The 16,049-nt window shown below is 50.7% G+C and overlaps 1 protein-coding gene across 1 annotated transcript in view; it reads left to right on the top strand.

The window, feature by feature from the left end:
- Window positions 1–16,049, top strand: part of LOC135292737 (uncharacterized) — a 102,045-nt gene that overhangs the window by 62,803 nt on the left and 23,193 nt on the right. Inside the window, exons 23-26 of the mRNA XM_064406833.1 lie at window positions 14,737–14,808; window positions 14,897–14,968; window positions 15,056–15,157; window positions 15,601–15,708. Coding sequence (XP_064262903.1) covers window positions 14,737–14,808; window positions 14,897–14,968; window positions 15,056–15,157; window positions 15,601–15,708 — 354 coding nt within the window. The remainder of the gene's footprint in view (window positions 1–14,736; window positions 14,809–14,896; window positions 14,969–15,055; window positions 15,158–15,600; window positions 15,709–16,049) is intronic.

The raw sequence follows: 16,049 nt of genomic DNA, 5'->3' as shown, positions 1-16,049 counted from the left end.
TGCCACCCAACAAAGCCCAGCAGGCCGGGAGGAGAGCCCGGGGGCAGCGCAGCTGCTTGGGCAGTGGCTGCTGCCAGGGACAGGGGCCAAAGCCATCCCTGAGCAGCCACTGCCACCCCTGGCCCTCCCTGCCCCATGACAGCTCCCCCAGCCCCAGGGGACAGGCTCAGGCCCACTAAGGACACACTGGAGCCTTGCTCTCCCCCTCTGTCCTGTCCTCACCATGGTCACCCCATGCAGTCACTCCCAGGTTTCAGGATGTGTCTCCCATGGAGGGACCCCAGCAGGACTGCTCAGAACCTGAGTGCCCTGAGCCTGCTTGGGATAATTCCCCTGAGATATGCCGGTCATGCCTGGGCTGTGTAAGACTAAACATTAAGAATTAAAAGCAATTTTACTTTTTATTGCCAAAGTGTCAGAAGATTCTAGGTTTCCCTGACTGTAAAGCTACTTTATCAATTACAGAACTGTTGGAGGAAAGGGGAACAAATATCTGGTGTCCGTATTCTATGAAAAACTCTCCTCAATGCTACAAAGGAAAAATATATCTAAATGTTTTAAAATGAAAGACAAAGATAACATGAGGGTGCTGTTGGTCTGATGAGCCCCATGCCCAGCTGCTGCCTGCCCATGCCTGGCTGTGCCCAGACGAGCAGCTCCGCCAGTGCTGGTGGTAGCACACAGACACCTGAGCTGAAGCTGGGCTCGAGCCTGTGATAGATGAATAATGCGACACTTGACTCTCACAATAAAGGAGAAATATCATGTATATTTGTTAAGAGAAGTTTTATATATAGATAGATATGTTTTACCCCTTGTTTTGTTGTTATCTTGGGATTACCTGAGTTTGAGACATTTAAGAGGGTCACCTTGCTACGACAGCAGCACCTGACCTCCAAGCGAGATGTAAGGAAGTAAACTCCAGCACTGGGCATCAAAGAAGGAGTCGATGGACAGAACTTTAAGAAGGGCAAAAGAGTTAAAAGGTGAGACCTCCATTGTGTGGATGAGAATGTGGTGGGAAAAATCCTCTACTCCCGGCACAGTAACATTGTCTTTATTCAGTGTCCTGTTATATTTCTAATAAGGTTTTTAATAAACATCTAAAATTTTTACAAGTAAATATAACTTTTCGAATAATCCATTCCCTGGCTAGAGGGCTGCACCTCCTGTCCTGGATGGGCAGCTAGGCCAGTCCCTTCAGGGAGAGACGGATCTGTTCTAGGCAGTGGTTGTAGCATACTTCCAGCTATGAGCTGGTAATACACCTGTGGAAGGGACAACGGATACTGGCACGGAGATGCATGATGACAGGCCAAGTTCCCCATGACTGAGGTATATGGCTGGACTAGGGAAGTTCCAGAGGTGCTCCTGTGGAGAGAGGAGGTGTCTGAGGCCCCAGCTGCCAGTGGCACACAGGGACCCTTGTGCACAGCAGGGCCCAGAGCTGGCAAGGCTCCCCAGCACGGCTGGAGCTGCTGGCACAGCTGGGCCCAGCTGGACAGCTGCCCCTCAAGGCCCCGGCCAGCAGGGCACGGCTCTGGGCAGGGTCCCTGGCCAGGAGCGGGCCCCAAAGCGCCTCTGCCTTTCAAGGGCAACCTCGGCCCTGCTCTTTCTCCTCCCCACCTCCCTCTGCCTCTGCCCCGTGCCCCTGGGGCTGCTCTTGGCCAGGCAGCCTCAGTGGGAGCCAGCACTGGCTGCAGCCCCAGCGGGGCCCGCAGGACAAGGCCCAGCAATTGAGAGGCCACTGGAAGCACTGGGCAGCAGCAGAACCCTCAGCAGAGTTGTTTGGAGAACCATGGACTGGCCACAGCTCCAATGCAGCCTCATTGGGAATGGTTCCTGTCTACATTAGACTTTCAAAAGAATCTCTTTCAGGGAAAGATGACCACTCACCATTTCTTCTTCCAGTTACACCAGATTTTGACACAGCACAACATGAGAATAAGGTCCAAAAACAGCAGGCCTGCCATTAAGCCTGCCCAGCAGCCTGTTCCAATATAGAAGCCCCTTCTGAGGCCCTTCTGGGCATCGGGAACACGTGTTGTGGTGCTGGCTGCATCTGTGGGAGAAATGGGGAGCGTGAGCCCGTGCTGTGCTGCACTGCTGAGCTGGCAGCATGGTGGATACGGGCAGGATGTTCTCTGTTTCCCCCAGAGCTGGGGCCTGCAGGCACCTTGCCGGCCCTTGGCACAGGCTGTGCCAGCCAACAAAGCCCAGCAGGCCGGGAGGAGAGCCCGGGGGCAGCGCAGCTGCTTGGGCAGTGGCTGCTGCCAGGGACAGGGGCCAAAGCCATCCCTGAGCAGCCACTGCCACCCCTGGCCCTCCCTGCCCCGTCACAGCTCCCCCAGCCCCAGGGGACAGGCTCAGGCCCTGTCAGGACCCAGCGCAGCCCCTGCCCAGTCGGGAGCCAGGGCTGGCTCTGGCCCTGGGCTGGCGGCAGGGCTCCCGCTCGGGGCTGCTCCTGTGCCTTGGGCCTCTGGGCACTCAGGGCCAGCTCCGCAGCAGCTGCAGCGCCAGGGACGTTGCTGCACCAGTCCCGTTTCCCCGGGGCTCTGAACCAGCTCCAGAGGCCTGGAAGCCAAGGCGCCTCCAGCTGTGGCTGCTGCCGGGCCGGGCAAGGGCAGGCCCTGGGGGAAGAGCTGCTGCCACACAGCCCCGGCCAGGGCTGAGCCCGGCACAGCAATTACCTGCTGTGCCTCTGCCCGTGTCTGTCATTGCCTTCCTTCCTGCAGCTAGGGCTGCCAATGAGCCACTGCTTCCTTGGGGAAACACCTCCTTCAGCCCTGCCTTTTGGTCCATCACTTGAGAAACAAAAAAGGACAGTTGGATCAGGTGGAACCATTCCCCATTCCTTTGCTGGCATCTTCAAGGCAGCATGCTTATCAAAAATTGGGAAATGATTTACAAAGTATCTGGGCTTTTGTGTCTGGGCCAGGGCCCTCCCTTCCCCAGACAGCTGCCAGTGATGAGCAGAAATCATGAGGGGATCGTGCAGGGCAAGAGGACACACGTGCATGGTTCTGTGCTGGCACCTGCAGCGCTGCCTCTGTGGCCAAGCTTTGGGCTCTTGAGCTGGCAACTCTTCCAGGGGAAAGGTCTTGACCTACCCTCAGCATGGCCCAGAGACTCAATCCTGAACGTGGGTTGGGAAGCCAGATCACTTTCACCAACCGGGTTAGCTGCAAAGAACGGCAGGACAGAAGAGCTGCTGTGACCCTGCTGAAGATTCTCCTTCAGGCCTGAGTGGCAGTGAGGGCACTTGGGTGACTGGTGCCCTCCAAAGCACTCCCTCAGCTCTGCCTCCCACTCAGGAGCAGGGGGACCTCGTGCCTGCAGTGGCCCCACACTGGGATGGAAGGGGCCCCTTGGGGGGCTGTGTGGGCAGAAAGGACTCCCTGGAGCTGCCAGCAGCTCTAAACCCAGACCCGGGCAGGGCCAGGGCTTGGCAGTGGCAGCAGGAGCAGCTCAGGCTCCTTGGGGCTGGCAAAGGAGCTGCCAAAGGCTCAGCCCCGGGGCACAGCCCTGGGCCCGGCCCCTTCCCTCTCTGCTCTTCTCCCTGGCTGCACAGAGCACATGGAAGGACACACTGGCATTGCACACGGGAGGAAGATGGACAGATAAATGCTCCTTCCTCCCACTGCCAGCAATCCTGTGGGATCACTGTGGGGTATAAGAGTAGAAATTTGGAGGCTAGGATTTCCACAATCCATCAAACTTCAGAGGATCTCAAGGGAAATGACAGAGGAATATTACTCTGGACAATGATTACACTTGGACAATGATTGCTATGTTAGCAAAGTGTTGCTGAAAACCTACCATCACCAAGCTCCAACATCCTTAAACTGTGCTTTAACAGCGTTTCCCAGTGATGGAAGTCACGTTCCCAATCTAGAAAGGAGCAGAGATGGGAACTGTTCCATGCTGTGCTGGGATCCCCTTGTATAGGGAACCGAGCACTGCAAGGGGGTCAGGTAATGCTGTGTGCCTGCACTGCCAAGCAGCAGAGAGGGCAGCTGAAGCCTCAGCAGGGCTCAGGCCCAGAGGCACAGCAATTACCTCCTGGGCCTGTGCCTGGCATCGCCTCCCTTCCTGCAGCAGAGGCTACCATGGAGCCACTGCTTCCTCTGGGAAACTCAGCCTTCAGCACAGGCTCTCCTTCCATGTCTGCAGAAAGGAAAAAGGACAGGTGAATTAGGTGGGGTTGTTTCCCAATGGAAATGTGGCATCCTCAGGAGGCAATGCTTGTCTAAGTAATGGATAAGATTAAGGAGAAAGACCAGGGCCCTGCCTCCTCCAAAGAGCTGCCCCTCCAGATGCGCTCACAGACTGGGAAAGTGCAGGGGATCTCAGGGTGGGCCATGGTGCAGTTTGGGCTCCCTGGCAGCTGATGCCAAATGCCTTCCTGCAGAGGCTGGGCAGAAGCTGCAGCCAGGCCAGACTGGGAAACAGCCCTGCAGCGCGTCAAAGCAGCAGCAGCAGCATGGGGCAGCGAGGCTGCCATGGATCCCTTCCCGCTGTGCCGGGCACGGCATGTCCAGATGTGCAGCCAAAGCCCCTGGCTGCTGAGTCCCAGGGGAAGCATGAGGGAAATGCACCCACCACGTTGTCTCTCCAGGTCACTCCAGATCCTGTCCATCTGTTTGGATGCCTCCAGGGACTTGCTGTCTCCTCTAGGTTTGTTCCTCCCTCTTGGAGGACCTTAAGAAAAGCATTTGCATTTCAGGTGAATGGATCCCACAGAACCAGGGCTCAGCCTGTGGGGTCAGCAGGCACACACTACTCACCCCTGCCATGGGAGCGGGGCTTGTGTGCAGCAACCAGGAAAGGAGCCTGAAAAGTCTTTCCTGCAGACACACCTGTAATTCAACAGCCACAGAAGCTCCTGTCACCTGCTTCCTGCCAGGTTCTCAATGATTATTATTTTAGCAACATTGACAACATACCTGCTGGAGGGTTAAGAGCCTGGAAATCTTCATTAAGCCAAGCTGCTGAAGAAGCCTTCCTAGTATGCTCATCTAGAGGGGAGCACAGATCTGATCAGACCCATTTCCATGGTGTGCTGGGATTCCCCTCTCCCTTAGAGAACTGGGCACTGTAAGGGGGTCGGGTAAGGCCTTGGCTGCCAGATGTCAGTGGACAAGGCCAAAGCTGCACAGGGGCCTGGGGAGCTCTGGACTGGCTCTGGTCACTCTCCACCCTCTTTGCAGGCCCTGTGCAACATCCCTGGATGGGTGGCTGGAGGAGCCCAGGGACCATGGGGGCTCTCTCACTCCCACACAGGAAACCCTCCCTAAAGCCCTGGGCAAAACCATCCCCAGCGCTTCCCGGGGAGCAGGGAGCGCTGTCCCGGGAAAGAGCAGCCAGGCTGCCGGCTCACCTGCTCGCCGCGCTTGGAGTGGAGCAGCCTGGGCAGCCCTGGTAGACAGGGCCACGGCCAGGAGGAGCAGGAGGAAGAGGCGCAGAGCAAGGGCCATGGTGTCTTGCCCTCTGCCAGTCCCGCAGCTCTTGCTGCCACTGCTGTCCCGACACCGCTGTCCCAATGTCAGCACCGCTGCTGCCACCGCTGCTGCAGCCGCAACAGTTGTGCTCAGGGACTGACTGCTGGCTCCCTGTGCTGCTGTGCAACCACGGGGCTCTGGCGCCTCTGTGATCTCAGAGCCTTCTGTGACCTCAAGGCCAGGGTGGAATTGTTTTTGGAGCTGGATCTGCCTTCTTCGGAAGGGAGCTCATCCTGCCCAGCTGCTCTGCCCAAGGGCTGTGACACAGTCCCACCTCAGCTGATCTCACTGGTTGGGGCATGAAGAGATGCAGAGCAGCCCTGCCGAGAAGGACTTGATGTTGCAGCCAGATGAGAGGCTGGAGATGAGCCAGCCATGTGCTTCCAAAGGAGAGTGCCCAGCAGGTTGAAGGAGGTGATTCCACCTCTCTGCTCAGGTAAGACCCTACTGGGAGTACTCTGGAAGGGGTTTTATAGTGATTTCTGTGAGCCATCAAGAAGTTTGATAACAAGATCCATGTTTACCCCTGAAAGAATTTCCTACCAATGTTTTTGACATGAAAACCAAGAAAGAAAGATAAATAAGAGAAACTTGCAACTCCCTATTCCAATGAGCATTTTGCTTGTCTCTTGTGACCAATGAATAAAGTGTAAACATAAGAGCTTTGTAAGAATGCAGAAAAAGCATGCAGGCTAGAATAAAAACAGGGTTTGAAGCCTTCTGGAAATGGAGTGTGTTGCTTTGTAGTGTCTCGGTCTCTACCACGACAGAGTACTGCATCCTGCTCTGGGTCCCCAAGGCAGGAAGGACATGGACATGTTGGATCTAGTCCAGAGGAGGGGCAAAATGCTCTGAGGGCTGGAGCCCTTCTGCTTTGGAGACAGGCTGGGAGAGCTGACAGTGTTCAGCCTGGAAGAGAGAAGACTCCAGGGACACCTGATTGCTGCCTTTCAGGGCCTTCTGAGCGCTTGTAAAGAGATGGGACAGAATTTTTAGTAGAGTCTTTTGTGACCAAACCGAGGGGGAATGGTTTTAATCTAAAAGATGGTAAATTCAGACTAGATGAAAGAAACACATTTTTTACACTGTTTGTTATGAAAACCTGGCACAGGTTGCCCAGAGAGCTGGACATCCATCCCTGCAGACATTCAAACTCCTGCTCAGAGCAACCTGACCTAGTTCAAGGTGTCCCTGCTCACTGCAGGCCATTGGGACTAGATGGCCTTTAAATGTCCCTTCCAACCCAAGCCATTCTGTGCTCCTGTGCACCATCAAAGCAGTGCTGCATTAGTGCTGGGCTGATTATGCTGGCACCTGTATTTTGGTACTTGTGCCATTTAGCAATTGGCCACGAGAGGATTGATGGGCTGGGCAGTGAAGTCTGCAAATAACAGTGTGCTCAAGGAGAAAAAGGAGAGCAACACGGCTTCCAGTTCAGATAAATGCCAGCATTTTGCTGCCCATTCCTGGTTAGAGAAATAAAGGAATGTCCTGAAGATCCCTTCATGTGGGTTCATTATTGGCCGTATCAGTACTTGTGTTCTGTAAAACAGGTTAAGTTGTTACAGCTTCTTGCCACATTTATCCCTGGATAAAACCCAAATACTGCATTGCTCCTTGTCTACTTTCTTCCAAGTCAAGGCAAATTTTGTTCATTACTGTGTGGGACATATTCATGTGTTCACAAGCAAATTCCTCTTGCCACTCACACAATGGCAAGACTGCTTTGTTGATTTGCTCTAATTGGACTGTAATTAAGGCTACCTCTCACTAGAATTAAAGCTGATGCATTGGGAGGCAAAGTGTTGAGACATTTCTCCTGGAATCTGGCACTGTAGAGAGTTGTTCTGTAAGTAAATGACATCCGAAGACAGGTGTAGTCTACCATACTTCTGGCATACTAGAAGTGAGAAAAAACCCTTTGAATCTGGATTTTATCCTTTCTTCTTTCTCCTCCTCCTCCTAGGAATTTTAATCTCTGAGGTCTAAGCTCTTCAGCTGCCTCACAAACATTGTTTTAATTCAGACAGTCATCCATGCAGTGAGCCACAAATCAGGACCGTGGTGTGAACCTTGAAGCAATGTAGGTTTATAGCACTGAAAATAATAATCCAATACCCAGGTTAAGCTAAGCATTTCCCAAAAACTCCACATGTCCTCAGATATGTTTCAAAAGGAATCACCGTTATAGGTGGGAGTGGGCAGAAAGAGTGTCATCAAAATAAAAAATTCAGCTTTCTGAGATCTTTATATTCCTATAAAAAGAGAGTCCAAGTTGTTCATGTATGGAACATTAACTAGGAAGTGAATGACAGATTGTGAAAATAATTACTTGGGGAATGAATAACCATAAATAATAACAAGTTTACATATAGGTAATAAGTAAACTGTTATAAAATGAGCGCAATGGGCCAGTCGGGTCAATTATATAGCCAATTTATTAATACAGAAAAGAGAAAGCAAATCGCAGCGCTGGGCGGCAGGGGAGTCCTCGCTCCACCAACTGCCGCGCCGAAAATTGTTCCGTTCCCCCTTTTGTACCCTCCCGCTTTCTTAGCCCCGTCGCATTTCCGGTGCTTCTCCGCGCATGTCCGCCCGGTTGTTAGAGGGTCTCTTTCTGCCTCCTGGTGGTCGTCGAATAGGGCCTCTGGTACTTTTCCTCGGCGCCCCCCTCTCTGGGAACCTGGGACTGGGAACAACTTGTATTTTGATTAGCTCAGCAATGTTTAGTCTCATATGTTATCGCATGCTAGTTGGCGGTTACTTATTTACATTATGTTTCCTCCTGTTTTCAGTGAACAAGAAGGTCACATTCCCATCACAACCTTATGCTCTCTCCTGTTTTTAGTGAACAAAAATGGCACATTCCCATCACATAAACCATCATGCTAAGAAAAAAACAGACCTGCCAAAATAAAAACCAATAAGGCTGTTTCATATGTCTGAATAGAAAAAAAAAATACTGAAAAGAATCAGAGATCCTCAAGGGCATTGCTATATATAGAAACTTCCAGCTATTCGGAAAAAATGAAGGAAACTGTAGTGTGCAATAAACAGAGGTAACCTGGAATTTATTGGTGGATTTGTTGCAGAATTTCAGAGAGCAGACTGGAAAAGCATAGGGGTTGATCAGACCATGTGTGGGCATTTACAGCAGTCTGATGGATGTTTCTGGGACCAACTGCAGGAAGGAAAAGCAGCACACAATTCCTGGGACAATCTCTTTGCTGGCTGTGGACTTTTTGACAGCCTGTCCCCTGGGGCTGGGGGAGCTGTGACGGGGCAGGGAGGGCCAGGGGTGGCAGTGGCTGCTCAGGGATGGCTTTGGCCCGTGTCCCTGGCAGCAGCCACTGCCCAAGCAGCTGCGCTGCCCCCGGGCTCTCCTCCCGGCCTGCTGGGCTTTGTTGGGTGGCACAGCCTGTGCCAAGGGCTGGCAAGGTGCCTGCAGGCCCCAGCTCTGGGGGAAACAGAGAACGTCCTGCCCGTATCCACCGTGCTGCCAGCTCAGCAGTGCAGCACAGCATGGGCTCACGCTCCCCATTGCTCCCACAGATGCAGCCGGCACCACAACACGTGTTCCCAATGCCCAGAAGGGCCTCGGAAGGTGTTGCTATTTTTGGAACCCTCTGTTTGCATGGGATAAGGGCAAGTTTGGCTATCTGTTTCTGCCAGGAAATTATTTGAAGAGCTCATCCGAGCCTTGACTCAGAGCTTCTCCATTGCAGTTCATGTTGTAATAAATAGGTGTGATTCCTGCTGATAAAATTGTAAAGTAATCAATATTGATATAATAATTAATATTTGGAAACAGTAAAACCGTTAGAAGGTGTAATGCCAAGGAAGAAAGGGAGAGGAGGGGCTCCCCCCCTTCTCCTGCAGATGTTCAGAACAGGAAGAAGCAAGAGATAAGTATTACTGAATTTAGTTAGAAGAGAGGAAAGTTTGGTTGGACATCCAGGAAAATGTTAATTATAGGAGATTTATTGCTTTGATGCTAGAACATAGTATTGGCTTGTATGATATTAGCTTTGGTTTACATTATACCAGCTTGGTGCGCATGTGTAATCCAAAAGGTGAATCAAAGGACATCGAGGAAGAGGAGAGGCCTTCATCAGAGATGACCCCAAAGAACAGTGCAACCACCTAAAAAACGGTGGAGCATGCGTGGTAAAAGTGATAATGAAGGTGGAGATACAAGTGTGACAAATTGAAAATGGGAAGAGATGGTGATGATGTACAGTGTAAAAAGAAGAATTTTAGGCTTGGCAATTTGTATGTGAGGGGACAGGGGTCAAGCCCTGCCCTCCGTACCCCCCGTGTACCCCGCACGGTTATTTTTCCTTATGCGCTATTATAAGAACCAAATTATCCCTTATCATAACCAAATTATATTGTCAATATTTTGAGTGGATTCAATTTCATATACTTTTCAGCTACTTCATTAAAATTGCTGCAACATTTAATTTGCTTGGTTTTCTTTCATGATACAGTAATTGGAGAAATATAACAAAATTTTTGACTGTAATTCAGTCCTAGCAGTCAGTTTTATACCCCTCCCCTTATTTTCTATTGTTATAGCATATTTTATTAGCAATGGGTTGCTCCTTTCCCCCCTGTGATGTTGGTTTTGCCCCACTTGTCCATCTCTCCAAAGACCTGCCCTTTTGTTCACTGTTCCTCCTCCCATTGCATGTCAGTCCCTCTCCAAGCCTGCCCCTTGCTCTAGAAACTTCCCTATCAATTTTGTATCCTTCGGAACCCCATTGGTTTGTTTAAGTTCTTCCCCTCCCCTGTAATCCCCAATTGGTTTAAACCTTGTATTCCCTGCCTGGTGTTCCACCCTCAGTTTCTCCCAATTGGCTAAAGATTGTATCCTGCCCTGGGACCCTGCCAAGTTTGTAAGTTGGTGTATGCTTTTAATGCAGTGTTGGCGTGGCCCTGATGGTCTGTAGAGTAATCACCTTAGGAAAACATAGAGCAGACCTCACCCTGTTCCTTGTCCCTACCCTCAGGGCAGTCCTACCCCCAAGGCAGTCCACCTGTGCTGTAGAGCAGCTGTGCCCTGCAGCCACAGCCCAGATTCGACAGTTTTCTGGGGGCAGCCCAGTGCCACTGTGGGTGTGGGCAGCTAGTGGGGCTGAAGAAATGGGGCAGCACAGCACTTCCCAAATCATCTCTTCTGTTGCAGTAGAGAGATGCAGCTGTGACCAGATTGTCCTGGTGGTAGCACCAGCAAAGCCCACCCGGCAGCAGCACTGCCTGAGCTCCATGCCCAGGAGCAGCCATGGATGGCCACGGTGTGGGCAGGCAGGAGCCAGGCAGGGGCTGCTGTGCCCAGCGGCGGGGCCCCGAGGGGATGGGGGAGCCCATGCTGAGCGTCCCTGGGCTGAGGGCACATTTCCTTCTGGGGGATCATCTGGGCCTGGACCTGAAGAGGCACAAAGGGATATTTTGGGGTCCCTGATGAGGGTTCCAGGAGTCCCGGATGTTTTAAATGAATTAGCTTTTTCTGATTAATACGGAGAATTTATTCCATAATTAAAATTCAGTCGTAGAAAATCTAGAAGCAAATATCAGATTTGCCTTGAACCAGGCTGACAGCGTCAGGTGAGACAGGTGGGGCATTTCTCTCCCCTGTGCATCACGAAGGGACAGCTCTCTCAAAGTCTTTTTTGTCCATTTCCAAGCTCCAAGCGGTGTGGAGGGCAGCAGTTTTTCTGCTTTCTTATGGTTGTTTTTATCCTTTTTGCATATTCATGTATTTTTTTCCTTTTTTGCTGCAGCTCTTGCTGAGAGTTTCCCCAAAACTGGTAAAAAATTCACTTTGTTAGAGGAAAATCTCCTGCAATATGCATTCTAGGAGGCACACATTTATCTTATAGATTATGCAAATTGAATGCACATTGCTGAGGTTTGGTCAGAGAAATAATCTTCTGGAATCAGCATTTCTGGGGACGAATATTCAGGCTAGGATTTTGGTGCATGTTGATTGCCCTGAACCCTCCTTTGTTATGCTAGGATTTTCATTAGGCGAGATTACTGTAGTCTCAGCATGAATTTGTGCATACAATCTATCAGAATCCCTCCCTTTCTCTATTAATTTATTAAATTTGTACTTTTAGGATACACTTTGACAAAGCTTACTTATTTTCTAATTTTATGTTTAGTATTTATAAAACTTAACAACTACACTTTCATACTACTAGTCAGGGTCTAAAATTAACAGCTCTTCTCATAAGGTAGATTATTCTAAATCTTTAATTTCTTTTCTTTGGATTGTCAATTATATTTTTTTATATCAATGCATGTGCTTATTGTACTTTAGATATATTTTGACTCCATAGTCGTTTAAGGCTGGTAATATTTGTAAAATAAGTTTTTCATGTTTTCTTATGTTGCCTGCTAAAATGTGTCTTTATAACTGTCTCATGTTCTTGTTTTCTAATTCTTGAGCAATTTGCTTTATTCTACTCTCAGGATTTATTTCTTCTCTAGCTCTTCCAGAACAAAAAGTTTTAATATATTGCTTACAAATTTTGCCATTTTATTCTTTTTGCTCTATTTCACATTTTCTTTATTCCAGTGTCTTTTACTACTCATAGTGCACCTTCTGAATTTGTTAAAATTATAGCGTACTACACTAACTTGGGAGTGTGCATATGGCTCATTCTTTTTGGGCTTGGATGACTGATACAGTGACAATAATCCTCTGCAGTTTTAACACTCTAGCTCTCTCAAAGCCCCTTTGGGTTGCAGCCAAAGGGCCAAGATGTGTATCTTCTTGCTAGCAGAGCTTACACCTTGGGATCTAGTCACTGGTGTCATTCGTCTCATTATCAGTATTTACTTCATAAGATTTATAAGAGCCTTTTAAATTGTTTTTCAGGATTTAGGATAGCATCTGCTTATTTCTAATTATTATAATTTTATTTCTTTGACATTTTAGCTCTAAAGTTGTAATTAGTCTGTACACTTCTCTTTCTTTCAGCTATACTTGGCTTTTTTCCTTTATTTTAATTTGATCCTTATTAAATATCTAACGGCTTTTGTTATATCCTATCTGATTTAATGTTACTTTTAGTGTTTCTTGGAACTTAAATCTGGTTTGTATCTTATATACTTAATTTTTTTCCGATTTTTCACGAATCATATTATTGTTCTAATATATTCTTTACAGTGTTTCATTAGCTTTTACTTCTATTAATTTTGTCTGTTATAACAAAAGCACTAAAATATTTTATTTTTTGAAATAAATTTGCATATCACACCTTAAATATTCAGTTCACTTAAAACAACCTCATGAATAATACAGTTTAAAATAAAATATTTTACTTTTCATACCAATGGGTTTTACAGCTTACAAGCTTAGGTATTAACATGCATCAGTCTATTTTACTTCAAGGAGTAGTGGTGACTTTTTAGTGAGGTTTGGCTGGTGTTTCTGTTGGTGGATTTACAGGTCTTCTGTCCTGTCTTTCTTTGCAGCTGAACCTGCTGGTGAAGGTGGTGCAGCTTCCCAAGCCACGTCCAGGACTGAGGCTCTGGGAGATGGTGAGGGTGGGTCAAGGCCTTTCCCCTGGGAGAGCTGCCAGCTCAGAGCCCAAATCTTGGCCAGGGGGGCATCGCTGCAGGTGCCAGCACAGAACCATGCACGTGTGTGCCCTCGCCCTGCACGATCCCCTCACCGCTCCTGCGGCTCAGCGGTGCCCGTGCAGATCAGCAGAGATGGCAGAAGCTTCTGTGGCTGTTGAGTTACAGGTGTGTCTGCAGGGAGGACTTCTCCAGCTCCTTTGCTGATTCCTACACAGAAGCCTGGCTCCCATCGCAGAGGTGAGTAGGTATCCCTGCTGACCCCACAGGCTGAGCCCTGCTTTTGTGGCATCCATTCCTGGGAAATGGAACTACTTTCTCTTAAGGTCCTCCACCAGAAGAGATCAAAGACATGGCAGACAAGAAATTCCAGAATCCATTAGAAATTATGTGGCAAATGCTGAAGGAAGTGCTGCAGGGAGGACAAGGTGGGTGCATTTGCCTCATGCTTCGCCTGGCACACAGGAGCCGGTGGCTTTGGCTGCACATCTGGACACGCCGTGCCCGGCACAGCAGGAAGGGATCCATGGCAGCCTCGCTGCCCCGCTGCTGCTTTCACGCCCTGCAGGGCTGTTTCCCAGCCTGGCCTGGCTGCAGCTTCTGCCCAGCCTCTGCAGGAAGGCATTTGGCATCAGCTGACAGGCAGCCCCAATTGCACCACATGCCATGCCCACCCTCAGATCCCCTGCAATTTCCTGGTGTCTAGGCAGATCAGATACTGGGGCTGTTTGGGGAAGGAAGCAGCCTTGGGTTGTCCCAAAATCCTGGGTGTTTTCTGATCCTCGTCCATTCCTTTCACAAGTGATGCCTCCTGAAATTGTCACCGTCCCCATTCCCAGTGAGGAACGTTACCATCTGATCCAGCTGTTTCTTTTCCATTCTCCAGAAATGAAAGGAGAGCCTGTGCAGATGGAAGCACTCCCCAGAGGAAGCAGTGGTTCCATGCCAGCCTCTGCTGCAGGAAGGGAGGCGATGCCAGGCACAGGCACAGGAGGTAATTGCTGTGCCTCTGGCCTGAGCCCTGCTGAGGCTTGAGCTGCCCTCTCTGCTGCTTGGCAGTGCGGGCACAGCCTGGACTAGAGCGGCACAGCCCAGGGGAATTATCCTGAGCAGGCTCAGGGCACTCGGGTACTGAGCAGTCCTGCTGGGGTCCCTCCATGGGAGACATGTCCTGAAACCTGGCAGTGACTGCATGGGGTGCCCACAGTGGGGAAAGGACAGAGGGGGAGAGCAAGGCTCCAGTGTGTCCTGAGAGGGCCTGGCTGTTTGCCCTTGGGATCTGGGAGGTGTCGCCGCAGAAGGAGGACAGGAGGGACAGAGGGAGGGAGCGACAGCTGTGGCACTGCCTGCTGCAGTTTTCCCCAGGGCTTTTGTGAGGATTTCTTTTGTATGTGAAGGAGAGAGGCCCGGGGCCATGCGCTGCTCCAGCCACCCCTCCCAGGGATGTTGCTGAGGGCAGGGAAAAAGTGTGGAGAGTGATCAGGAGCCAGCCCAGAGCTCCCCAGGCCCCTGTGCACCTTTGGCCATGTCCATTCACATCTGGCTCCCATGGCCTTACCCGACCCCCTGGCAGTGGCCAGTTCTCTGTGGCAGAAGGGGATCCCAGCACACCCTGGAAAGTGTTCTCATCTGTGCTCCGTTCTAGATGAGGGTGCTGGGAAGGCTTCTCCATCAGCTTGGATGAATAAAGTTTTGAAGCCCTTGGAGCCTCCTGCAGGTATGTTCTCAGCGTGCCACCAAGGAAGAATTGTAGACAAGCAGGCAGGAACCAGGTGACAGAAGCTTCTGTGGCTTTTGTGTTACAGATGTGTCTACAGGGAGGACTTCTCCATCTCCTACCTTGGATTTTGCACTCAAGCCCAGCTCCCATCACAGGGGTGAGTAGTGTGTCCCTGCTGACCCCAAAGGTTGAGCCTTGCTTTTGTAGGATCCATTCCTGGGAAATCGAAATATTTTTCTCTAAGGTACTCCAGCAGGGAAGATCCAAGACAGAACAGACAAGATATCCCTGGAATCACCCAAAGAGATAAGGCAAGAGCTGAAGGATCTCCTGCAGACAAGACAAGGTGGGTGCATTTCCCTCGTGCTTCCCCTGGGACTTAGCAGCCGAGGGCTTTGGCTGCACATCTGGACACCCCGTGCCCGGCACAGCAGGAAGGGATCCATGACAGCCTCGCTGCCCCGCTGCTGCTTTCACGCCATGCAGGGCTGTTTCCCAGCCTGGCCTTGCGGCAGGTTTTGCCCAGCCTCTGCAGGAAAGCATTTGGCATCAGCTGACAGCCCCAATTGCACCACAGTCCATGCCCACCCAAAGATCCCCTGCAATTTCCTGATGTCCAGGCAGATCAGATGTTGGGGCTGTTTGAGGAAGGAAGCAGCCTTGGGTTGTCCCAAAATCCTGGTTGTTTTCTGATCCTTATCCATTCCTTTCACAAGTGACGCCTCACCTTCCCCATTCCCAGTCAGGAATGTTTCCATCTGATCCAGCTGTCTCTTTTCCATTCTCCAGAAATGAAAGGAGAGCCTGTGGAGAAAGAAGCATTTCCCGGAGGAAGCAGGGGCTTCGTGGCAACCTCTGCTGCAGGAAGGGAGACCATGCCAGGCACAGACACAGGAGGTAATTGCTGTGCCTCTGGGCCCGAGCCCTGCTGAGGCTTGAGCTGCCCTCTCTGCTGCTTGGCAGCGCGGGCACAGCCTGGACTAGTGCGGCACAGCCCAGGGGAATTATCCCGAGCAGGCTCAGGGCACTCAGGTCCTGAGCAGCCCTGCTGGGGTCCCTCCATGGGAGACATGTCCTGAAACCTGGCAGTGACTGCACAAGGTGCCCACGGTGGGGAAAGGACAGAGGGGGAGAGCAAGGCTCCAGTGTGTCCTGAGAGGGCCTGGCTGTTTGCCCTTGGGCTGTGGGAGGTGTCCCCACAGAAGGAGGGCAGGAGGGACAGAGGGAGGTAGGGAGGC

The sequence above is a fragment of the Passer domesticus genome, unplaced genomic scaffold (genome assembly GCF_036417665.1).
Source record: "Passer domesticus isolate bPasDom1 unplaced genomic scaffold, bPasDom1.hap1 HAP1_SCAFFOLD_44, whole genome shotgun sequence".
Taxonomy (NCBI): domain Eukaryota; kingdom Metazoa; phylum Chordata; class Aves; order Passeriformes; family Passeridae; genus Passer; species Passer domesticus.
Note: the sequence above shows the minus strand (reverse complement) of the source record. Positions and strands in the feature narration are given on the sequence as shown.